This window comes from Rhinichthys klamathensis, unplaced genomic scaffold, assembly GCF_029890125.1.
Source record: "Rhinichthys klamathensis goyatoka isolate OS25496 unplaced genomic scaffold, OSU_Roscu_1.1 h1tg000261l_1, whole genome shotgun sequence".
NCBI classification, from domain to species: Eukaryota; Metazoa; Chordata; class Actinopteri; order Cypriniformes; family Leuciscidae; genus Rhinichthys; species Rhinichthys klamathensis.
The window spans coordinates 1,720,403-1,746,613 of NW_026606782.1; the positions used below are offsets into that span (position 1 = coordinate 1,720,403).

The window sequence follows — 26,211 nt, forward strand, 5'->3', positions numbered from 1 at the left end:
TTGGTTTCTCTGCATTTTTCTGTGCTTACAGACATCTTGTTGCTACCACCATTGAGTGGCCATGAGATGGCAGCAGAGGTGCATTACTAGAGTGAACAGCCATTCATCACCATCACTCCCACTACAACACATGATTGCAAAGTTTCTACTTCATATCTAGCACATATGACTACATTGTGCTTTCTTGTCAGTTTGTCTTGCTTCAGTTGTAAAATAGCATTCTGGCATAGTAGAGAGAACATAAATGTTGTACTCGATAGAGGATATGTGGAGAGTTTAGTGACGTCAATGACTGATATATTTGGTTGTTTTTAAAATTCGAGGATTAATTGAGACAATATTGTCATTTGAAATGTATTAATGCACAAATTAATAAATGTAAATTAAATTATTAAATGTAAAAATGCACTAATTTCAGTCAATATGACAGAAAACATTTTAGCACTTCAGCAAGATATAACAACACAATCTAATAATTAATTTGCTTGATGTGTGTAAAATAAAAAACAAGACAAAAAGTCTTATGTAAAATCAGTTCCATTATTTTATTTTGTTGGACCTGTACTCTAAATATTTACAGAGCTAAAACCAAAACATTTGCCCAAATCATTGACATTCCACAGTAATATAATAATTAATAATCACAAAAATCTGTTATTGAACACCTCTTTCTCAATCACACCTGCTGTGTTCTCTTGCTAAGGTCACTTCAGCTTTTTAAAAGCAATATTGTATCTGAAAGGAACAATCGAGTGAAAAAAGGCACTACTACAGTGTGTGGGATAGTTATGAAAACAGTAGAGTGAACTGTTTTAGAAGGGGAAGATACACAATTTGACATTTTTAAAACCATACACAACAGACTAAGCAACATCTTAGATGTAGTCCCTTCTTTATAAAATTAATTATTCGCAAGATCATCTTGGTGACTGGAATGTACATGATACACATGATACATAATTATACCAAATCTACACTTGCTTCTTAATTGTTTACATTCTAAATCAGTACCTCAAACAACAAATATTCACCTATGGAACCTGTTAATAAAACTAAACAGTAGTGCAGTGAACGATCAAACCATTTCACAAGTGTGCTTGGTGATATTTAAATCATAACAACATTATTCAACATAGCAGAGATAGTGTAAAACGCAACCCTTCGAACTCCATAAAACATTCCTTTTAACAATGACCATGGCTTTTCTCTCATACAAACTGGGTAAATAATAATAATCAACCATAATCAAATTACTCTTTTTGTGTCTTCATGTATTATTTCAACTTTTAAGACTACTTCCCTTAGATTCCCTTAGTGTTCGTGTGATATAAACACATTCCTCTTTGGTGCTCTGGTGAGAAAACTGGTTTCAAAATAGCTATGCAACCATTTTCAAAAGACAACATCACAGTTGTGAAAAACATATCTTTTCTTCTTCCAATTAAACTTGTGACTGCAACCAGTATTTTGTCGCTAGTGGCATTATAGATATATATTTCTGTTTAGCTACAAAAATATTGAACACACAGACATACATACATACATACAGTGTACTGTATGTATATTTACACACACACACACACACACAAAATTTGCATTAATGTTATTCTGTACAGTTGTTAATTTTTAGCAGTACACTATATGCAATCTTCCAATGAAATAAAACAAACTGATGAGCAGTAAAAACAGCTTCATTTTAAATTGACCTTTAAGTGCTTCCTGTACCATTTTGAGCTGACGAGATCATAAATTCATTTAACGCTCCACAACACACACACATTACACAATAACATTTCAACTCTGATAAATAAACTGATAAAATATTAATAGTACAGGCGACAAATATTTCTTCACGCAACAGATACAAGTGACACTGAGCAACTATTCAATACTTGAACATATGTATAAATATAACATCTCCATGAATTAAGCAAAAACAAAATGAGACAAACATTGATTAAAGAAAGAAAAAAAAGACAGGCAGTACATTTGGGCATCTCTGCCTGAAAAGAAAGTCAGGCCAGCCCAGGTAGTGACAGAAGAGGAATGAGGTCATACTGGCATTTGCATCTCTGTATATTCATCTTGGCCTTCTCTGTCATCAAATGACGGCTCTGCATCATCTGCGTCAAGCTGTCACACAGACAAAATGAACAGTGTTAAAGGCAATGGGCAAATTAAGATTTCACATTGTATTATTAGTCTTGTTATATATATATATATATATATATATATATATAACCATTATAGCTGTAATACAAGTAAAAAATTGAAATATAATGAGGTAAAAAAGTGATATTTTATACAAGTTTACATAAGATATCATTAGACACATTTTTAGAGAATGCATCTTAAAAGTGTATTTGTCTAACCCCATTGCCAAATTTAGGTGTAAAACTAAAACAGGTTTATATTTTAGTATTGAACGCACTATATTAAACACCATATCTGCAAATAGCATTTTGCCTTTAAACTAAAAGAAAAGAAACACCTACACATTGTATCTCACGTTGAGTAAATATTCGGGACAACAGGAACCTCCTGAATGGCACAGTGAGGACAAGGACAAACGGGAAGGCTAAAGAGGCCGCGGTTGACATTACAATCCACAGCACAGCCAGGCACACCAGCTGCAAACATGTGAACAGGTGCATGCGGAGAGTACGCACCTGAAATAGACGAGTCAAAAGGTTAAAGCACAGTTAAATCTGACGAGAACGGCATTCCAGACCTAATGTCATCAGAATATTGATTTAAGAATGGTGAATACTCTGATTATCTGAAATCTCTGAAACGAACCTTGCGGACATAGGTGTGGTCAGGGTGGTACTTCGGTGGCATGAATAGCAGCATCATGCGTTCTGTTAGCTGGATCCCATTGAGAGACATCACTCCCATATAGAGGAATATACCAAACAACACAGCGATAGGAACCTGCCGCAAAAGATCTCCAATCACAATCGAGAGACCTTTGGAAGAAAGAGGGTTTATATACTGTCAGTTCTGAACAACATATATAAAGAAAATACAACCAGTAATGGCCACAACTGGCCATTCACTACTAATTTATCTAGAGACGCACTGATTTTAAAATTCTGGCTGATACCAATAGAGAGCAACAGTACTGTCGGGTTCCGGAAGTAAAAACTAAAAAAATTACAGCCTTACTGTGAACTACGCGGTTGTTAATTAAAAGTATTTGCTTCTGTTGAAGCTTTTAGCCAGCATTCTTTCAACTTAGTTTTAAAATAATCATGTTTAATAGCAGATTTCATGTTGAAAAACTACATTACCCATGTTGCTGTTCCCATTGAGCTGTTCTCTCTACACTCTCAAAATACTTAAATATTTGAATATGCATGCATATTTTGCCATACACTTTTATATATAATCAACATTTTTAAATACTATTTTGAACATAAAGCATTTTAAATTAGGCATTACAACATTATAATGTACAGTATGGAAAAAAATAATAATCATTGTGAGATTTGCTAAAGATTAAATTTAATTGTAATCAATTATTAAAGTATTATTATTATAAAGTATTATTGAGTAAATTATTATTAAGTATTAAATGTTATTAAAGTGTTAAATAATTAGTATTTTAAAGATTAATTTGAGTATTGGATTGAAATTAGATTGAGTGTTAGATAATGGCAATTTAAACAAAATGTAAAAATAGGAGAAATAGGCATGTAACAAATTTATACAGTACATCCAATATAAACAGATAGCGATAAACTAAATTGGCGGCTAACCAATATGGTGCAGATATATATGTATCATCCTTGAAATGAAGCCACTCACCTACAAGAAAAGCCACCAGAAATCCTGTAACTCTCTGCTCTTTTACTTCCTGAATTCGAGGTTTGTCACCAGGAGCAACGGCTTTGCTCATGACCGTAAGACTATTCGCATGAGTTACAGAACGAACAGTAGCACCGGTCAACCATGGCAGCCCAAAGAGCGCTGAAATCCCACCCGCGACCACGATGATTAGCAGGTCCAAGTGAAACCCTGACCCCTTAACCAGCATCCTGTCCTTCTTACTCACAATAAGACTGTAAAGGAAAATACAATAGAGGAATAATATAATGGAGGTTTTAGTAGGCATGGTCAGATCAGATTAGTGAATGCCCGTGACTCACGTAGTGATCTGAGTCTCCATGAAAATGAGGATGTAGACAAGCAGAGCCGGTAGAATGCTGGCAACCATCATCCAGATGGGGAACTGGCCATCAGAGCCCAGTGGGTGTATAAACCAGCCGCGCTTGTCCGGGCTGGTCACAGAGAAGCCATCAGGCACACTTAGTTTCTATATGGGGAGGAAAGAAAGACCATTAAGACATGCAGAGATATTCCAGTCTCTAATCAAATAACAAGCTTGGGGTAACTTATAACCCTTAAAGCACGGTCACATTAGCGAAGTTTCACGGGCAAAAAAATATTGATAGTGTAGCAATATATGAAGCACAGCTCACAAAGTAGTTCATTTTAAACCAAGCAGCTTTCTGTTGGTCAACATGGCGAATCATGTAAAATTGCAGATAATGTGGATTCCTACTAAAAAAATATCTGAACATGGCCTGTGAAAAAAATTCACTGAACAATAGTAAATGTGACTGCATCTTTACAAACAAGTACTGAGATGATCGTCTCAGATAGTAATATCATGGTAAATGGTAATATCATGGGACTTTAATTAATGGAGGGTAGATGTTTAAAAAGTATTAAAATGTCTTAAATTCACTTTTCAAAATGTCCCTTATCAAAAGTCTCTAAAAAAGCATAGAAAAAAAAAAAGACTAAATTGCTGTTTTAAATCTATCCTAACTTTCCAATAGTTACAAAATTGGTCTTAACTTGTGTGTGGGGGGTGGGTGTGTTAGTCTTTTTTAAATGCGTTATAAAAAAAAAAAAAAAAGAAACATTTTTCTTTTGTAAGTTTAATTTCCTTAAACATTTCCTACAATTTCAAGTACTTCAAAATGTCATTATGTCTAGAAAAAAAATGTCTTTTTGCTGAACACAAAAGAAGATATTTTGAAGAATATGTAATATGTATTTGGTTACTCAAATTCTTCCAAATATCTTCTTTTATGTTCAATAGAACAAAGAAATTCATACAGGTTTGGAACAACATGAGGTGTTTAAATGATGACAGAATTTGAATTTTTGGGTGAACTATCCCTTTAATATCATGCTGATCTTTAGTAATTTTGAAATGTGTAATTTAAAATCTTGCTTGACGTACAATGAATTTGAATGTTTGTGTGGACAATGCTAAGACTAAACTAGTTACATTATACATAAATCAAATTATTTAAACATTTCTTCATGTGTCACCTGTGTGTAAGTGTCCTTAATGCTGTAGTCCAACAGAACCATGGTGGAGATTGCAATAGGAACTCCAAAATCCCCAATAGCCCTTCGGAGCTGTGTGAAAAATAAGATTCAATTATCACTATGGTCAATAACACTTCATCACACACAAAATCGAGTAAATGCCACCTCATGTTAGCATGAACATTGGGATACTAGCTTACACTGCCAGGGAAAAAGGCGCTGTTCTTGAATTTACGCAGATAAAAGGCAATGAAGAAGGTGCCTGACGTGAGCACCAAGGAGAGGAGAGCTGTGTTTGGCTGGTTCAGGGTTTGAGAGGTATCTGCAGGTCCGCCGTCACTGGTGGGTGTTGGTAAAGCAGTGTCATTTTCTTCTCGCATATAGCAGCTCTGGAGAGGATGATCCATAAAGATCTGCACAGTAGACAAAGACTGTCTGAATATCTGCTAATATCTCTCTCATAAACATTCATTACTGTTCAAAGGTCTGGGGTCAGTAAGAATTATTTAGAAAAATTGTTTTAATCAATGAATACTTTTATTTAACAAAGATGCATTCAGTTGACCCAAACAATTGTACAAATGTTACTGTATTTTTGATCAAATAAATGCAGCCTGGGTGAACCTAAACATTAAAAACATTTCGAAAACATTTTAAAAATCTTTGAATGTTAGTTTAAACAGCAAATAGCATCTCAATACTTTGCCCAGCTTGAAGAAGGTCTCGTAGATGAAGATGAGAGAGATAAGGATGGAGAAGATCTCTTGGGTGAAGCGTGTCACAAATCGCACCAGGAAGCTCCCTTCAAAGGCCACCGTGAGAACTACAATGATGACCAACCAAATTCCAATCCATGCACGTCCTGTCAGAAACTCGATTTCATTGGACCTGCAGAACTGCAAACACATTGATTCGTGGTCACATTCAGATTTCCCTGCTATATCATTCCAGTGAAACATTTTACAGTTGAGTTTGTTTGTGGGGCGAATTCACTAAACAGTTGCACCACTTTTTCATGCAGCAATTCAGCATAAAAACAGTCTTATTCAAGTTACACTATATAACTTTTTTTATTTTTTTTATTTACCAACTTTTAATAATGAGTCAATACATCATTAATCCTTCTTCCAAAAAGTGTTTTGGTCTTACCCTGATTCACTATGGTAGGCCTATTATAAGCGTTTATATTTTAGTCCTGTCAGAATGGTTTTCGCAGGAAATTGCATACATGCATCACTCGCCTGTGCGTGTCTTTAATGTGTTTAATGTGTTTATGGTGTGGGTGTGCCATAGATTAGTTGTCACAACTAACAGTTAGACATGAACCAGCTAAATATCGAACCTCCAGGGAATAAAAAAAGCACTGAACAGAGGCGAGTTGAAAAAAGCACTGAAAAAGAGAACGCAACAGGGCTCGTAATAAAACAAGAATCAACATTGGCTTGGCTTTTCGGAGATGGCGAGAACTGAGGGATCTGAAATGTTGTAAAAGCAACGCAGAGACGGCGTTTTCATTACTCAACAATTTGATCTTAGTGAATTTGTAGAATTTGTATTTATTATAAATACTAACTGAATAGTAGGCCTCTTCAAATACTAGAAGGGGTCCAGAGAAGCCCACCACCAGCAGAGGTTGAGCCCCAAGCAGGCAGAACAACATTCCCTGCATGGCAGTGGCAATAATCAGCTCTGACACACCGATCAAACCATCTGTCTTTTCACCTGGGGAAGAGAGAAATTATTTGATCAGGCATTATGGTACCTTGTTTTAGTTGCATCAGAAAAACAATGCTTTATATAATAAAAAGAACAGCTTTAACTAACCCAATAGTCCTCCAAAGGTGATAGCAGGGGAAAGGGCAGCAAAGTAAATGAATATGACTGTGGCCATGCATTGAGGACTTAGGGCATCCTTAAAATCACTGATGTATTTAGGGTAGCGGCGCTGTGCATCTCTGATAACCCCGCCAAACAGCCGACCCGTCCTCTGAAGAGGATCGTCTATAGGTTTCAAAGGTGGATGAAGGGCTGAAAGAATACATTTAGAATGAATAAAAGGGAGATAAAAAGGCTCATTCAGTACATTTATTTTTGGATAAACAGGAAACTGATCTGTTCACTTATGTATACTGCATATGAGAAAGAGCCTTGTACCCATGTCCTCAGGGCTTTTAAGTTCCTTGGCCTGTATTTTGACCTCTAGCTCATGTCTCTTGTGCAGAATCTCTTTCTGGAAGCGAGCGATAGAATGCAACAGCTCCTCTCCTCCAACCTCAGATGGAGGAAGCACAATACTGCAGTCCAGGAAGCTGTTGATTGCTGTCAGCAGGTCCTGGCGCTCATCTGCCAAATATGCCGCCTCATGAAAGTGCTGGAAGGGACGTTCGAAATACCATTTTTACTTAGTGGAAAAATTGGCTAACAGAGCAGTTAGACAACAATACTGTTCAAAAAGTTTTGTATTTGTATTTTTTTATTTTGAAAAAAAAAGTATGCTTTTATTCAGCAAGCATGCATTAAATGTATTAAATGTGACCGCCAAGATATTTACAATGTTACAAAAAAAATATTTCAAATAAATGCTGTTCTTTTGAACTCTCTTGAAAAAATACTGTATATTTGATCAAATAAATGCTGCCTTGGTGAGCATAAGAGACTAAGAGAAATTTTGTAAAAATCTCACCAAACTTCAAAAGGGTCGAGTACATTCTCTGAAAGTCTTGTTTTAAGGATATATATATATATATATATACACTGTATATAGAATAAGCCAGAATGTACATTTTTGATGAACTATCAGTTATTTAATGAGACTTGATAGTATCTTATGTGCTTACCTTATCTGACATAAGCGTTGATATGGAGCGGCCTATTTGGTGGTAGTCAACATTGGCACTGGGCGGGCCAAGGAGCACGAATATAAACCGTACTGGAATCGGCACTTCTAGAACTGACTCTAACAGAACTGCTTCCTGCAGTCTCACAAAGGCCATGGTGGGCTGGTCCAGGAAATCCACGCTACCTGTGAAAATCGAGATCATCTGCATCAAGGCTTTAACAGAAGTAGTATGTCATATGCCTGCTCTTGTGATATCACAAAGCTAAGAACAGACAGTGAACTCACCCACAAGGACAACAGTCGCTTCTGCATCCTCTGGAATCTTCTCAAGCAACTTCAGCTCATGTTTAGATTTGGCCTTGTGCAAACCAAAAAACTGGGGTGTGTCTTTCTGTGGAAACAATGAGGAAAAGGTCTATTGTTTGTCTATTTTACCTTTCTTTGACTCTCAAAAACACACATACAGACTGTAATGAACACAGTACCTCATTCTTATCCAAGTCTACACTACCGCGGGACTCAAAGTTACGTAGTCCTCCAATGAGCGGGTCAGTGGCAGGGGGCTCGGGTGCGGCGATATGGTTATTGCTATGGTAATGAGATATGAGAGAGCCAAGGCTGGTTGCAGAGATGTTCCGTTTAAACAAGCTGTGCTCCTTGCCATCACTCGGGTGACTGACAAACAGAAGAACAAAAAGCAGAAGATTCAGCTGCATAATCCAAATGAGTGAGATGTTCCTGAATAGGAGAGTATCTTAAAGGGGATATTATTTATTGCTTTTTGAGATATGCTATGTAATGTTCACATAACCTATGTGAACTAACCTGTGTTTGAGGAGCAGGGCACGGAGCACGTTGGCTCTGTCCTGTGCTCTGATCTGATCTGTGATAATCATCTGCTCCACAACCTGATGAGCAATACCAGGAAGGGTCTTCTGGTCCAGGTCCAACAACACTGCACCTGCAAAATTATATCATCAATACATCAGACACACCAAAAGACATTGCTTCCAAAACACAACACAAAACGTAATTACAGCGAAAGCATTTTAATTACAAGCTGGCTGTAATATAGTGCTCAGAATATATTTTCAAGAGGCCATATTATGCCCCTTTACAAAGTCTTGATTGGTTTTGTCTTTAGGGTCTACTAGAAAAGGTTTTCATGCTTGAATGTTAAAAAAACACACATTATTTTTCACTTAAACTATGGGGCAGTTGAATGCTTGAATCTGATTGGTTGACGAACGTTCTTAGGTGTGCAATTATTTTCAGGGAAACTCATGGCTAAAGTAGTTTCCAGATAGGTCTTGCCTGCATTACAGGTCCATTTTACTTCGCCAAATGATTTCAGTTATTTCACTCTACAACAGCAAGAAAAGAAAAGAAAAACACTACGACACTGACCAAGTAAATAAATTAAAGGACAGGATAAAAATTATTTCCATGTTTTTTATTTACACAAAATTACGTTTTATTACGTATGGAGAGCACACTCTCTTTCTCCCGCTTTATTTAAATGAGGGATATTGTGACGCGTATATTCCCAGAAGAAACTCAAGGCTATAATCGAAGCGTTTCATGAAATTCAGAATCAGTGCTTACTGATATAGAGAATAACTCCTTTTGGAGTGGACTGTGTGCTTTTTAACATTGCAGAAGTTTTTCATGCTCAAACTAAAAAATGTTGAAAATGTAAAAAAAGCACAATAAATCCTCTTTAAATATATATAGAATAAAAAGTATATAGGCATAATATTTAGTATTATATAAGATAAAATATTGTTATATTTGACTCAATAATAAAATAATTGTATTTCAGTCATTTCTGTCTCCTCTGGTCTCTGTCCTCTCTCTCACCATGTGAAATGGTCCTGCGGAGCTCCAGCAAGCTGCGGAATGAGAGAGAAGCTACATGAGGTTTTCCCCAGCGTTCGGTCTCCTCCTCCACATCCTCCTCAAACTTTATCCAACGAGCCGTTTCCCTCCACTGCATCTCCTGGTTCTTATCCATCACTAACTCATTCAGCTCAACAAACACCTGAGAGAGCACATACACTTACCATTTATATGAACTTTCTTATACAGCTTTCCAATACAGCTATTTTGATGAAACTTCATCTGATTAAGTTATAAGAAATGATGTGTTAATTGAGTCAGGTTTGAAATGCAAAACGTTTTAAGCAAAAAGTTTACAACACATCATAACCTTTAGCAAAAAAAATTTACTTCTATAGTTCATGCATCATGGCAGGTAAAGCTATAACATTTGTTAGAGGAAGCAGACTGTTTCTGCAGTTCTTTCAGACAAGAGCAATCTTTTCAGGCAAGCCAGCCAAAAATGTCTGCATATTTCAACTGTTGTTGTGTTGTCAGTAAAGCTGTTCAATTTGTTGTCCTAAAACTACTTTCAAGCATTTGAAGTTCCCTGAGGAATTTCTAATGGGTTTTTAGAATAGAGGTTTAAATTTATGGGTAAAATACAGTACCGGTATGTGGTTAACACTACTTGAAGAGACTTTAAAGTACACACCTCAAATGTGAATCCTGAATATGTTGTGTGCTTTGAAAAAAGCAATTTAAGATAAGATCCACTACCATTTAAAAGTGTGGGTTTGGTACGATTTATTGTTTTTGAAGTATTATACTCATCAAGGCTGCATTTATTTGAAAAAAGATATTGTTACAATAAAAAAAAAAAAAAAACTGTTTTCTATTTAAATGTATCCCAAAAAATTTATTTATTCTTGTGGTGGCAAACAGCAGCCGTTACTCAAGTCTTCTGTGTCACATGAAATCATGTTTTTACTATTATCAATTTTGAAAATACTTTTGCTGCTTAATATATTTATGAAAAGCATTTTTCCTGGATTATTTGATGAAAAGAAAGTTGAAAAGAACAGCATTTATGTGAAATAAAAATATTTTGTAACAATGTTAAAGTCGCTTTTGACCAATTAAATGCATCCTTTCCCAAAGTATTAAAAGTATAAGTTTCTTTTGAAAAAAATCTTACTGTCCCGGTGTCCCCAAACTTTTGAATGGTAGTGTATAATAAGGACTACAATGGTCGCCTGATTGGAAAACTACATAAACTCGTGAAATCTGTAAAAGTTTTTAATGCACATAATGGCTGCATGTAATTTATGTTGTAGAACAAAACATTAAAGTCTCTTTAAGTACTTTAAGAACTTATTTTACTCATAAATCAAAAAAGTACCATTATTTAATAACTGAACAGCTCTATACGAGTACAGTTTTGCCAGTATGAGCTTGGTTATACACAGTTCTGATATTGTGATCATTCTCTGCCTTCCACAACACCAGAGGTAGATGTGGTATCAGCAAACAAGTGGTAGTTAAACACCAAACGCAAGCTTCAGCTGTTCCACAAACCAATCATACCAGCCCTCTGCCACCCTACCTTCAGCTGTTTGGCATGACGAACCCTGTGGTCCATGTAGCAGGGCCATGATCTCCTCTAATAAACAACAGCAGGCTCAGTGAGCCAATAGTAGTGATACTGCAGCTTTATTTGTACAGCATGCAATCTAAAACTATTCTTTACCGTATGTCCTCCCCAGTATAAGAAAGCATTAAAGCTAAAGAGTGCAATTTGCTCTATATTTAAACTATTACTGGGTTGATTTCCTAAAAAGTGTCAAAACATTGATCTTTTCATTTGAGCATTTTGACCAGGCAAACACAGAAATATTGACTCAACCAATCGTGTGAGTTTGAGGTGTGGCTATATGTTTGACCAACCAGTGACAGATGGGGAAGTGTTTGAGAAATACTCTTTTAAAGTCCCCCTGTAGTCAATAATTGTATCTCTTAAAACTCATCCTCTGATCACTAAAATTACATATTTAAACGTTTTTTCCTTGAAATTGTTTTTCTTCATGCCTTAAAGTAGCTTAAACGTACACCCTTGCCTCGTTTAGTACACGCGGTTCTATGAATATGCAAATTATCCCCGCCTCCACTCACTCACATCAGCTCAGAGATTCACTTATTGACGATCACACGTTGACGTGAATGGTTGCAAGTTTGTGACGTCAGAACCACTGTCTTTGGTTCACCGCAGTTTTAAGGAGAACATACTCAGCGCTGACTTATAAATTTGCACATGGTTTGTCTTAAAGTATATTAAAAACACCACAGACATATAAATGATTGATTTTCACCACTGGGGGACTTTAAGATTTTAATAATCATATTTTTACAATTCCATTTAGTGACACTATATAAACTACACATTTCAGCTTTAAGATGATACTGATGACATAATATGCAAATATTTGTATTTACTACATCAAACACGCAACACCTAGAAAACAGCTCCAAGTGGACAGGAGAAAGATTATCTAGTTGGCTGCCGTCTCACCTCATGTGGGGTTCGATCCAGCTTAGTCCGGATACGACTGCTGGGTTCTTTGTGGTCCTTGCCGATGTGAACCACCTGACCTTTAGCGCTCTTCTTAACCAGGTGCCGCCGCACACCAGGAACATCTTCAAACCTGTGACCTGCGAGAAAGACAGCAAGACAATGTTTAAATACTAAACCAAGAATTGAAAACAACAACCAAGTCAGTACAACACTGAATCCATTGTAAAACACCAGAAGGTCTGTGCGTATCAGTTACTTAGTGCTTACCTTTCCTCGACAATACTGGCTACATTACACACAATACTCAGCATCCAAACAGAAACACAAACTGAAAAACTCCACTGAGCGGTCACTAGAACATGACTCAATTTTATGTCTCAAAATGATCTATTGTTTGGTCAAATTGTCTGTATATTCAGCACACACACACACACACACACACACACAGATACAAAAGAGACGTCAAAGGCACAGTTGTAGTGGGAAGCTCTGTACCCTTTGAGAATGTCCACATTCCTGAATCACAGCCATAGATGGTTAGATGTACAGACTGAAAACATGATTTATTCTCAGAAGAATGAGAACAGAAAGGTAAATAAAGAAGTCCTTTGTAACCTTAGAAAAAAAAAACAGAAAAGAAGCTGGGGAAACAAATACATTTTCCTGCACTCAAACCCCGTCATTGATGATCTATGATCTACTGAAATGCATAATGCATACTACTTAATACTGAAAAACAATCTAACTAAAAACCAATATAATATTATATATAATATTATATTATATACCCTAGGCCTAGAAGGCATTTAAACAGGTTTCAGGGGTATTTCGGAAATATTTTATCGGTTGTATTTTATTATAAATTGTATATATTATTTTTTAGAAACATTATATCATTGTGTATTTAATAATAATAATCATTATCATCATCATTCTTCTTCTTCTCATTATTGTTATTACTAGTATCTGTGCTCACACTGCTGTACTAAAGCCAACACAGCTGGCAGTGCATTTCCATACAGACATTAATATATATATATATATATATATATATATATATATATATATATATATATATATATAAAATATACACTCCCGTTAAAAAGTTTGGGGTCGGTAGGATTTTATTTGAAAGAAAGACTTTTATTACAAAAAAATAATATTTCAAATAAATACTGTTCTTTTGAACTTTTTTTATTCAATATTCAACATTGATTTTAAGAAATCAATGGAATGTCAAATCACCGTATTAGAAGAATGATTGTGCATATTAGGATCATGTAACATTGAAGAGGAGTAATGATGCTGAAAATTTAGCTCTGCCATCACAGGAAAAAAACAAACATTTTAAAATATATTAAACCAAAAACAAATATTTCACACTTTTACTGTTGTTACTGTATTTTTTATCGAATGAAGCCTGGGTGATCATAAGAGACTTCTTCCAGACCCCAAACTTTTGAGGGGCAGTGCATAATATAATAAAATATAATATATATTTAAATATAAATAAATGTTAAAACTCTCCAGTGATCTTACATTGTTCAAGTTAATGTCAGATTTTACCCAAACATATACTCACTCTTAATGCCATCCAGGTCAACCGTGGCGAGCGTCTGTGCCTCGCTCTCGTCAGTGGGCATGTGTTGGTAGTGTGCTAGCGCAGTGCCCGTCATGTTGCCCGTGCGGCGGCGCTCCTGCAAATCATAGCTGCGGCCGGGCTTAGAGCTGCCGTCTGGAGAACTCAAACTTGGAAACAAACATGGTGCGGACACTCGTCTGCCATTGGGTAGATTACGAACCCAATTTCTGCCCCTGCAAAGTTAACAGAACAAGGTTAGGGTGAGCACATACATGTAGGTAATCTATGTGTGCGTCGTGTTCACTTACACGGTTGTTGCAACATCTTCTGGGATGCTGATACTGGTGTGAAGTGTAGAATGGGGTATGATTGACAGTTTTCGATGAGGCGAGGCTTTACCGTTCTTTTTTACAGTGGAGTTGGGGTCATCTTGTGATACAAAAAACTGCAGGCCGAAGAGAAAAAGGTTAGCAAGGTCATAACATGTTGTGTGTGTGTATGTGTATGTGACCTTTGATTACCTCTGCCTGCTCTACGACCTCTGTGTCTGTGTCCGGTGTAGGTGTAGTGGTGACATTTTCCTCTCTTTCCTGCTGGCTGCAGGAATCTTCATCCACCTCTTCATCCTCATCATCCTCATCTATCGGGGGAGCTGCTCCCATGGATGAACTCCTCCTCCGTCCTGAGTCCTTCCGTTTCCGCCCGGGCTTTTTCCGCCGACCCTCTGGGAGATGTTTAGACAGAGGGTGGTGAACGTGTAGAGAGGTGTGACGGTGATCTACAAATACCACAAACATCACAGACTTAGAAGAGCCTCACTATGGAGCCCCTTAAGGGACATGGTGATGGTAAAAAAAAAAAAAAAATTGATGGGAGGAAATATTGTGTTCTCTCACAAAACTTCTCCGTTCCCTCAGAAAACTTTTGTGATGGAAATAATATGAGGTAGGATGAAAAACTATATTTCAGGGCTTTGAGAGTGAATGCAAAGATTCTCTGGAAACACAATAGTTTTGGGAGAGAATGCAAAATGTTTTGCCAGAGACTGCAAAGTTTCTCAGGGGAACACAATTCGTATTATACTTGAAATCCATTTTTCCCTCCCATCTATTTTTTTTTCTATCACTATGTCTTTAAAGTTCACATTTGGAGATAAATAGCTACATTTTTTTAATTTAAACACTGCATAAACACTGTGAACAGTCACATGAATATGCATTCTCGTTTAATATAATGGTTTATGATAACATTCTCTATATTGAGGCAATAGATCAAATGCATGAGGAGTCAAGCTCTCACACTCAAAGTCCTCCTCATTAAATGTGCGGTGTTGTTCGATGGGCACGCGCGGGGCGGGAGTGAGGATCTGCTGGAAGCGCTGCACTCCCAGTGTCTTGTTCAAGTCCCCTTCGTCATCATCGTCACATCGCTGGGGGGGAGAATGCCCTGCAACAGGCTACACATAACCAGAGAGAAAACTATTAACAGACATGCATTCTCAGGTTCTTCAATTCATTTTTTTTATTATAGCCAGGTAAGACGAGTTTGGTTTTATAGCACATTTAACACACCATGGTAATTCCTTTATGTGCTTTACATAAAATTATTTAAGAATTATCAACTAATAATCATGACAGATGCATAAGAAAACAAAACAAAAAATGTAATAAACACAAATAAGGAGAAACGAGAAGAAAATATATACTGCCGTTCAAAAGTTTGGGATCGGGAAGACGATTTATTTGATCCAAAATACAGTAAAAACAGTAAAATTGTAAAATATGATTGGAAAAAATTTAAATGAGATAGATTGAAACTTCAAGTTCTCCTGTTAATGATATATGGCACTTGATGCTGACTGCTATAATGGGTTAAAAAAACAAAGAAAAGAAAAAGGCGGTGCAGGTGCTCCAAAAATGGTCTAGGTCTTTAAGGGTTGTGGCGAGCAGGACAAGGTAGAGGGACGTGAGAGGACGGCGCGAGGCCGGTGGCGTGAGTGATAATGAGCGACACCTGTGAGACGCACCGGTCTCGCGCCATCCTCTCACGTCCCTCCACCTCGTCCTGCTCGCCACAAGGGTTAAGAAAGAATGAAATGTACTTTTGCCTTCAGTAAATCAGTGTCATCAGCCAAATAATCAGTCACAGGTGACTGGTAAAAAGAAAACCTGGATGCAGAACTGAGTGCTCATAAAGAAGTCAGATTTCAAATCACACACTTCCAGGGGTCTTGTGCCACCTAACTGCCAATGACATAAAAGTGAATGCAAATGGATTGCTTTCTTCGGGTATTACACACACAGTAAATTTCATATCTGTATGTTTATGGACATCCACTCTCTTTTGCTCTCTCTACACTCATTCTCTCATTCCGTGTCTTCTCCCCCGCTGTCTGTGGTATGCTATCCTGAGGATAAACTGAGGCTTGTGATCTTGTGCTCAATTTAATTCAGTGTTTTGACAGGGGAGGCCCTGTCCGGGTAAAACTAACATGCCCACAGATACCAGGCTCTGGCACGCACACGCTTAACCAAGACACAGAATCATGTAGTTCATCCCCCCTATGCCACAGAGAGTGAGTCAGCACTCCTACAGCCACTCACAGAAGCTGTTGCTCAAGTAGATCATGAAGTCAAGTTCGGGATGCTAAACGTGTCGAGGACACAAATGAAGCATTGTCTTACTTATAAAGCTGTTGGGCCTTGTTAAGAAGCCTGGTAAGACATCAGAATACCAAATACCCAATGCTGTGGACCAGAAAACACAATACACAGTAGTGATCAGCTGACAGTAAGGACACCGAAAGCCAAGGTATCTGCAGTATATAACCATGGCAACCACTACTAGATAGCTGTCAAGTAAAGGAAGCAGCATGAAGTAATCAGACACTTATCTACACCCCCAGCCTATGACATCATCTGCCATATCTATAGTCAAATCCTGATCCCTTACACGCGTCGTCTTCTTCCTATTTGAAGAACTACCAGTTCTTAAGAAAAAATACTGTGACTGAAACCAGCCATTCACATGTCTAAATTTGGTCCGTCCAATGACATTTCACCTCCCACAAGTCATTTGCATAATATTTTGGAACATAAAAGAAGTCAAAATATCAAAGCTGCTTTTCTCAAAACAACAAAATGTCACTGTCTATCAAGTAAAGTTGGTTTCAAAGGCTAACAAAATCACATACATAGATTGGGATTTGAAACCAGATCCCCTTTGATCCTATTCCACCAGACCTAAGGACTGTTCACACAGAAAGTTTTTGCTTTGATTTTTTCTTTTCTATGTAAACATGCGCAAGATTGACCATTTTTTTTCATTCCACTGCCCTGCATCTTGCGTTTTTAACACAAAAAAACATTTAGTGTTAATGACCCCTTATACAGTATGTCTTGCACCATATCCTAATCAGTTGCAACCCAAAAAAGCTAAAGGCAATAAAAGGTATTTGTTAACTGGAGTTTTTGTCCTCACCATGGTGTGTGTGACACTAGATTTTGTCATGGAGCTCAGTCTACACTAAAATCTTATTAGACCAAAATACCGCTCCTCATTTATATTAAATATCAAACATGGATGGGACTGATTGTGTACGCTTAATCGTATATTATCCCAAATCCCTAAATCCCTAAAGTTGTATGAAAATACGTCCCTGGAATCTTGTTGTGACGCCCTGGTTAGGACCTCATGCACCTGGGGAACCAGTAGCAGTCCTAACTTGGTGCCTTCGGCGAGGTAAAGAGTATGTGTACTTACTTCTTACTGCTACTAGTTCCCCAGGTGCATGACGGGCCCCTGTAAACACACACTCACATTCCACCTCTCTGTTTTGGCTCTATCATGGACACCTGACTCAAATATTTCTGATATAACTCAAAGTATTGTGTTCCTGAATACTGAATTCTCTACACAGGATTTCTCTTTTTTCTTTACAAAGGATGAAATGTGATGCTCCTATCACTTCACTTTCGTCGCTCCATCTACACAGTGAGAGACTTATATTGACTTACATTTTCCCACAGAAGTGAAATTGCCTCTGTGAGATCTGAGCACCGTTTTAATTTCTGGAACAATGAATGAATGAGCTGCGATCCTGCAGAATTACATGATCGTTTTACCAGAAAGAAAATGACTTCACACAGAATCCGCTGATTGACATTTGTTTAGCTCTTTTACCTCATCACACAAAAAAAAACCTGATCTTCTGCATAATCTTCAAACACCATTATTTAATCAGGTATTAAAATTACGTTTCAGGATGTTCCGTTCCACCCACTTTGAAGAGATCTTTATTTTAAGAGCTATTTCCTGTGACAATTTCCACTTTATGTATGAAATGATATAATAAACTGACATCATCCCATCATCTTTTGAAGAATGTTAATCAACTGCACTGAATTTTTTCATTAAAAAAATTATGAAATTGTTTTTATCTAATCAGGTATTAAAATTACGTTTCAGGATGTTCCGTTCCACCCACTTTGAAGAGATCTTTATTTTAAGAGCTATTTCCTGTGACTATTTCCACTTTATGTATGAAATGATATAATAAACTGACATCATCCCATCATCTTTTGAAGAATGTTAATCAACTGCACTGAATTTTTTCATTATTTAGGAATTTTGTCTGGTTTTACATTAAATAATAATACATTTTATTGACTCCACTTCACTTATTATAATTAAAAATTATTTCTATATTTTATGTACTCAAGTAAATAATTTAAATTAAAGAAATATGTATTTTACAATAATAATTTAGTTTTATGAATGAATTACATATTTTTAAAATAAATTATTTAGGTTTATGCCTAGAAAAATTTCAAAGGGGTAAGTGTAATCAATTCAGGGTTTTCTGAAAATAAGTCTTAATCGTCCGGTTTCACAGACAAGGCTTATGTCTAGTCCCAGACTAAAATACATGTTTGAGCTGTTTTAACTGAAAGCAACTTGTACTGAAATATCTTAAAATATGTCAGTGCCATTGTTTTGTCTCAAGATGCACACCAAGTAATGTTTTTTCTAAGGCATGTTTTTAAAAGCTACTTAAAGCTGCAGTCCGCAGTTTTTCCTCTTTGTCGCCATCTCTGTTCGAAATCTGCAATTGCAGTTATTCGTGGAATTATCAACTTTACGAGGGTTGTGCCTCGGCACGGCACAGTAGTAGTGGGAAGTTCGGATCATTTTACTGACTCGGATCTTTGAGTCTCGTTCAGCAAAATGAACGAATCTTTTTTCGAGTCATTTCGTTCATTTCGTTCATTTCAGCATAATATAATTAAAATGGCATGTTAAATATCCCAACACATCTAGAACTTACGAAAATGTTGATTACATTTGTAAAAATAATAAAAATAAATTATAGGGTAATGCAGCCAAAGCCAAATTATAAGAAACCGACATTTTTATGAATTGATTACTTGTTGGGTTTTAAGTTCAGGCTATTGCAGTCTGATTCTGTTAGTTCACCTCACCTCCTCATCCGAGACGTTCTTTCCTTTGCAACTTCATATTTATCAGGTTTGTTCTCCTCCTCTTGTGTCTCGAGACGTTAGTTGTCGACTCGTCAGTGTCTGACTCTGATCTGCGCTGTCTGCTGGGCCGTGCCGTGTGTGATACAGCAGGGCCGGAAAGAGTAATGATTAGTTCATCTTTCGAGTCTCGAGTTCGGGTTCGGCCGGGTCCGAGTCTTTCGTTCTTCCTGTCAGTCCCATAGAGGTTATGCTGTCAGTACCGGAAAGAGTAATGATTAGTTCATTTTCTTCGAGTCTTTGGGTTTGAGTCCTTCGTTCTTTTGTCACGTGACCGCTGGTATCTCGCATCAAATACAATATTAGATTCGTATTATTGACTGCGTCTGAATGTATATTGTTTTATATTTAGGAATTAAAATACAAAATATGTGAAATAAACATTATCTGAAAAATAAAAGTTCCATCTTATTATTGTCCCTGTCCGTTTCTTTAAATGTTTCTTGTGCATCTGTGGTGTGTTTTATTATATATTATACATTAATTAACTACTATTATATTATACATTAACTACGTGCTTGTTTGTAAAAAAGGTTGTGAATTAGTAGGCTATTCAATACGGTGACAAGTCACGTGACAAAAGAACGAAGGACTCAAACCCGAAGACTCAGAAGATGAACTAATCATTACTCTTTCCGGTACTGACAGCATAGCCTCTATGGGACTGACAGGAAGAACGAAAGACTCGGACCCGGCCGAACCCGAACTCGAGACTCGAAAGATGAACTAATCATTACTCTTTCCGGTACTGACAGCATAGCCTCTATGGGACTGACAGGAAGAACGAAAGACTCGGACCCGGCCGAACCCGAACTCGAGACTCGAAAGATGAACTAATCATTACTCTTTCCGGTACTGACAGCATAGCCTCTATGGGACTGACAGGAAGAACGAAAGACTCGGACCCGGCCGAACCCGAACTCGAGACTCGAAAGATGAACTAATCATTACTCTTTCCGGTACTGACAGCATAGCCTCTATGGGACTGACAGGAAGAACGAAAGACTCGGACCCGTCCCGAACCCGAACTCGAGAGAGATGAACTAATCATTTCCAGTACAGATTCAGAAACCATATGTTGCGCAATGCGCATGCGCGATCAACACAAAATGAACGAATCACTCTCTGAGACAAGTAACTCGGTAGTCCCGAGTCATATTAAAGATTCGTTCAAAATGAACGAATCGTTCATGAACGACACATCACTACGGCACAGCGCGGATGAATCTAATGTTTTGAGGAGAATGTGCGGCTGTCAGTCACCGCGCTGGTGTGGATACTGTCATTCAGAATCACAGATTCTACTTTTAGGAAGTATGACCAACATAAGAATTTTCACCCTAAAATGTCATCTGAACAAGTAACATCCACTTTTGTTCTGACCAACTAAGGGGAAAAAAAGCAGTAAATCGCGCTAATTAAATCTAACGGTCGCTTATCATATCACGTCAAACTGTGCAAATTATACTTTGTTGTCAAATTGTTAATGTTAACAACATCAGCATTGCGTGACTACATTTAATGTCCGTCCGATATTTATCCTTGTTTTCGCACGGGCCGGTTGCAGTCTCTTTTTCCAAACTCTCAGTCCAAAGTCTTTTGCATTTTACAACGGGTGAATCTGTTGTCACTGGTGATTGTCGTTTGAACCTTTCTGGATCCGCCATCAAATTGATAAGTTTAATTATATCAAGTGCTGTGAGAAAAGGCTATAAATCTCCACCTCCAACATCCTCACACGCAATATAGCTTATACTAGCAGAGACTCCTTCTTTATGTGTACAGATGTGACGTAATGACGCAAAGACATGCTCGAATCTCCCGCGGAAATCCACCAGTACCACTGGAATTAAAAACATTATTACAAGCTTACTGTTTTGAATCGAGCTTAATTTTAATTTTTAAAAATTAATAGTTCATTTTTAACTATTTTCACGGACTGGAGCTTTACATGTCCTAATTGAACTAAGGCCTAATCCTGGCTTAATCTAAGCCCTGTCTGTGAGACCAGGCCAATATGTAAAAAAATGTGTGCAAATGTATCTTGTTTAAAGTCTATTAAACAAGAAAAAAAATATATTTGCAGTGTGTGTATCTTGTTTGCAACCCTTGTTTCTCTGACTGTATCTTAATGCAATTTTCACTGCAACACTGATATACTGTATAACCTAAATTAGAAGACATTTAGGCCTGGTTTTACAGACAAGGATTAGATTAAGCCATGTCTAGGTCTTAGTTTAATAAGGACATGCCTTAGAAAAAACATTACTGTTGTGCATCTTGAGACAAAACAATGGCACTGACATATTTTCAGATGCCAGTGCAAGTTGCTTTTAGTTAAAACAGCTCAAACATGCATTTAGTCTGGGACTAAAGTAAATTACAGTCTTACTGTTAACTTACTACAGTCTAGTAAGTTAAAGTAATTACAGTCTTATTCCAGTTGAGATTATTATTTAAGGAGCTATTATGCAACATTATTCACACTGAAAAGTCATCAATATGAGCCTTGATCAACAACAGTTTTGTTATAGTGGGTTTAAATTCTCGATTGTCACTGCTGAGAGCCCCTGTACCCACCTTGAGCGTAAGGAGGAAGTCCATTAAGCCATGAGGAACAGAAAACCACCCAGATAAAGGCTAATTAAAACTCTACAGTTTCTCAGGGACATATATAAAAATATTTAAAAACCAAGACACAATCGGCACAGCACGTCTTCATCACAGCTGTATAATAGCACAACATGTTCGTCAGATGTAAATTGATTTCTGGGTATGGCACATTAGGTGGCTCTGTCTCCATGGTTACACTGATTGTTTTTAAATCTTATTCTAGTGAATCAGACCCCAGGAGGATAACTGGCAATTGTTTCAAAAAGTGATCTGACCACTGCTTGAGTCTCTACAAATCAGCAGAACAGGTACTTAATGATGTTCCTAAACATCACTATGCCTTAAATTGTCCGTAAAATTACTGGATAATGTCCTGGCAGAAAATTACCAATACATTTTACGTTTTATTTTATTTTTTACAGTGGGTACAAAACTTTGCAACTACAAAATGTCTTTCTATTGAGCTGTACTTGAGGGCTGCATGCCAAAAACTCATACAACGAACCAGTGTAATTAGATTCACAAGCAAAGAACCAGTGTAGTCCGATTCTCGAACAGAATGACTCTTTATCATGTAGTTCTTTTATGAATAGTTCAAAAAGACGATTTACCCATTTTAATCAGTCTGAAACACTTCCCTGTATAATTTACAGCAGGAATATGCCTTAAAAAAGTAATCAAGGTTTACTAACATTTAGTGTGTAATATGGATGAAAACTCGTGAAGCAAAACTTATGACTGCTTAATGATCATCATAGTCTAAAAATTAAAACATGAACAAGTTAAAAATTACTTACCAAATGTCTTGTCAAGCCTGTGGCAGAAGTGACGTCACTGGCGTCCTGAGGGTCACTCATTGCTTATGGTCAGGTTTGTGGGTGATGCTGTAAAGTGCGCTGGCTTTAGCCCTTTTCTCTTTCACTCAGACTCAACTGGGAAGTTTCGGGCAGCATAACCTGATGTGACACACAGAAAAAGAAAATATGCTTGGTTAAAAGTTCCATGACAATGGATAATATATAATATAAATAATATCAACAATGACATGCAGCAATGTCTTAGAGACGACCTTTATTTTTTTCCTCACTGAGCTTGTTTTTTGTAGTTTATTAAGAAATTCAGCACTGAGAAAGCTCTCAATTCTAAAGAGATTGCTTGGCTTTAATGGCCATTAAAGCCTGTCCATTAATGGCTTTAAAGCCCTAAAGTAAAGATCCATAGAGTTAAATAGTAACATAAATTATCAATTCTGTGAATAGCTGTAAATGCATATTGCTGGAAGTCTTTTAAAGACCCAGCAGAACTATTTTTCTTATATGGCACTTCATTAGATTATGATGAGTGTAAACCACATAATAATATAAACGATTGCAACATATGCACATTCTCAAGTTTAAAAATACATTCTCAATTGTGAAATAGAAATCATACTTCCATGAAAGGCATTTCCCCATCCTTGAATTTTCAAGAAAACTGAAGATGTGCTTTTCAATGCTATATTTAATCTTCAACTTGATGTTTGTACGCTCCATTAGAGAGATATTCAGACACTGTAAATCTGTCTGAGCATCAGTCAACAACAAGGTCAAAGCTCATATACAATATCACAGTAACAGCATTTCATATAAATTGGGCGGGTCACAGGAAATTCTGCAACATTTCTCAATGGAAAATACCAAAATTAGAAGCCACATCCTTATTCAAATCGATACAGATGTAGGTGTAAGGTCACAGTACGTGAAAGGTCAAATAATGCATTTCTTCCTACAGAACCATCAGTACTTTTTAAAATATTCCACTTATAAAGAACAGGTTAACGCCGAACCATTACAAAAAAAATATGGCAATTTAAAAAGAGAGAGAGAGAGAGAGAGAGAGAGAGAGAGAGAGAGAGAGAGAGAGAGAGAGAGAGAGAGAGAGAGAGAGAGAGAGAGAGAGAGAGAGAGAGAGAGAGAGAGAGAGAGAGAGAGAGAGAGAGAGAATGACTATGGAATACAAACAACTTCAAAAGAATAATTCATACCTGTGAAGGGCTAAATATGAGAAAACATTGCCGCAGCAGTCTCAGCTTATCTACTTCCCCTGACTCTTTCTTAAAGTTTCCTGTGGCACCCTCCATTCAAAGGTTATATAATGTGTGTGACGTTGGTGAAGCATGCACTTGCCTAAACAGAGAACACTCTTTTCAAGGCTGAGTAGTTATAATAGCTGGAGTTCATGTGCACTGTTTCCTTTATTATTAGGACATAAAGTGTCTTCAAAGCTTTATCAAGAAAACATTTTACAAATGTTATTTGCATCAACGTACCATGTTAAACTGTGCAATGATATTGTTCAGAGCCGTGTGTTGATGATATGACCACATTTTGGTGAAGGTGCCCTGTTCGTGTACGTATACTTCATTTCCTGGTTTCACAGACAATGCTTAATTCTTAAAAAGCATGTTTGAACTGTCTTAAAGCAGCAATAAGTAGGAATTCCGTTTTTGTCAAACAGCGACCCCTAGAGTCGCTGTGGAGTACCTGTACTGTCGTGAATACCACTCACGCAGAGATGGCTCGCACTCACGGCCGGATCCCCTCCCCCTGTACACCGGTACCTGTTCAGTAGGATGGACGCTGTAACGAGTGGAAATAAGGTATGGCCCCTTTAAGAGCTGCGCGCGCCCAACACCACATTTATACGGCGCCGGGTTATTTTGCAAGGGTGGTTTTGCAGCTCACAGGCACCAGGGGGGTGCGAGACGACCACCATTCAACACGAAATCAGTAATATAAACATTACAATGACTCCAAAGCTGTTCGGTTAAGGTAAAAAAGTTACTTAGTTCACCTTTAAAGCTGCTGTAGGTAGCTTTTGTAAAAAATATTTTTTACATATTTGTTAAAACTGTCATTATGTCCTGACAGTAGAATATGAGAGAGATAATCTGTGAAAAAATCAAGCTCCTCTGGCTCCTCCCAGTGGTCCTATTGCCATTTGCAGAAATACACGCTCCCGGTCAGAAACAACCAATCAGAGCCAGGAGGAATGTCTTAGCAGTGTCAATCACGCTCGTGTACGCGCTGATCACACCCCTCTCTTGCACAGCGCGAGCGCCGGAGCGCGTACCGTCGTTCAAACTCAAGATTGCCGGGGTGCTGCAGCTATGCTTATGACAGAGAAACAACCTAAACTGCCAATTCTCGAGTGACACCTGCTCATAAAACAGAGAGGTAAAGGGAAAAAGACCGATTACGATAAACAAGCGAAAAAGAAAGAATTAGACAGAGCCCATTGATTCGGTGTCAAAACTCTAGCCGCATAACATGTAGATAAAATGTCACGCACTCTGCTAAGCAACAATTGAAACCTGCTAATTCACTGGCTTGTCATGTTGCTGAAATAATGTACTAGCACACCTTATCTAGCATTATATATCGTTATATTAACGTTATCTTACTAGCTATTTATAACTTATAGAAAGAGTGCAACGTTATAAAGTTACATGTATTGCAAAATACATAATGATTTGAGGACCAAGTTTGTAGTCAAAGTATGGGCAGGCCATAGTCAATGGAAAGCATATTGTTGACGTTTAGGCCCTATTAGTGAATGTGCCATATAACTTTTTATCCGCCGTCATCGGTGGCCCTGTTTACTAGCCTGCGCGTTCACGACAGGCTCCGCTGTGGAGGACGAGCTGTGGAGGGAGGGCTGTAGCGCAGCAGAGAGCAAGGGGGTGGGACCTGTAAGTTGTGCTTGTTCAAATTTTCAGGCTAAGTCAACGTTTTCTCAAAACTCCCTACTGCAGCTTTAACTGAAAGCAACTTGCACTGAAATACCTTTAACTATGTCAGTGCCAATGTTTTGTCTCAAGATGCACAGCAGTAATGTTTTTTTTTAAGGCATGTTTATAAAA

At 37.4% G+C, this 26,211-nt stretch overlaps 1 protein-coding gene across 5 annotated transcripts in view; it reads right to left on the reverse strand.

Moving 5' to 3' along the window:
- Nucleotides 1–1,568: 1,568 nt before the first annotated feature.
- slc4a2a (solute carrier family 4 member 2a) overlaps nt 1,569–26,211 on the reverse strand; it is a 32,537-nt gene continuing 7,894 nt past the window's right edge. For 4 of the 5 annotated variants that reach the window (XM_056267476.1, XM_056267474.1, XM_056267477.1 and 1 more), the window contains 23 exons: nt 23,108–23,266; nt 15,460–15,616; nt 14,682–14,938; nt 14,469–14,605; nt 14,161–14,393; nt 12,576–12,715; nt 11,613–11,669; nt 10,049–10,229; nt 9,014–9,149; nt 8,674–8,863; nt 8,474–8,579; nt 8,187–8,371; nt 7,504–7,720; nt 7,174–7,377; nt 6,923–7,071; nt 6,051–6,245; nt 5,550–5,762; nt 5,350–5,439; nt 4,152–4,318; nt 3,811–4,064; nt 2,800–2,969; nt 2,496–2,669; nt 1,569–2,133 (listed from right to left, as the gene is read on the reverse strand). In XM_056267476.1, coding sequence (XP_056123451.1) covers nt 2,053–2,133; nt 2,496–2,669; nt 2,800–2,969; nt 3,811–4,064; nt 4,152–4,318; nt 5,350–5,439; nt 5,550–5,762; nt 6,051–6,245; nt 6,923–7,071; nt 7,174–7,377; nt 7,504–7,720; nt 8,187–8,371; nt 8,474–8,579; nt 8,674–8,863; nt 9,014–9,149; nt 10,049–10,229; nt 11,613–11,669; nt 12,576–12,715; nt 14,161–14,393; nt 14,469–14,605; nt 14,682–14,938; nt 15,460–15,616; nt 23,108–23,167 — 3,753 coding nt within the window. In that variant the 5' untranslated portion in view covers nt 23,168–23,266 and the 3' untranslated portion in view covers nt 1,569–2,052. The remainder of the gene's footprint in view (nt 2,134–2,495; nt 2,670–2,799; nt 2,970–3,810; nt 4,065–4,151; nt 4,319–5,349; nt 5,440–5,549; nt 5,763–6,050; nt 6,246–6,922; nt 7,072–7,173; nt 7,378–7,503; nt 7,721–8,186; nt 8,372–8,473; nt 8,580–8,673; nt 8,864–9,013; nt 9,150–10,048; nt 10,230–11,612; nt 11,670–12,575; nt 12,716–14,160; nt 14,394–14,468; nt 14,606–14,681; nt 14,939–15,459; nt 15,617–23,107; nt 23,267–26,211) is intronic. The other variant, XM_056267478.1, reaches the window with a different exon arrangement.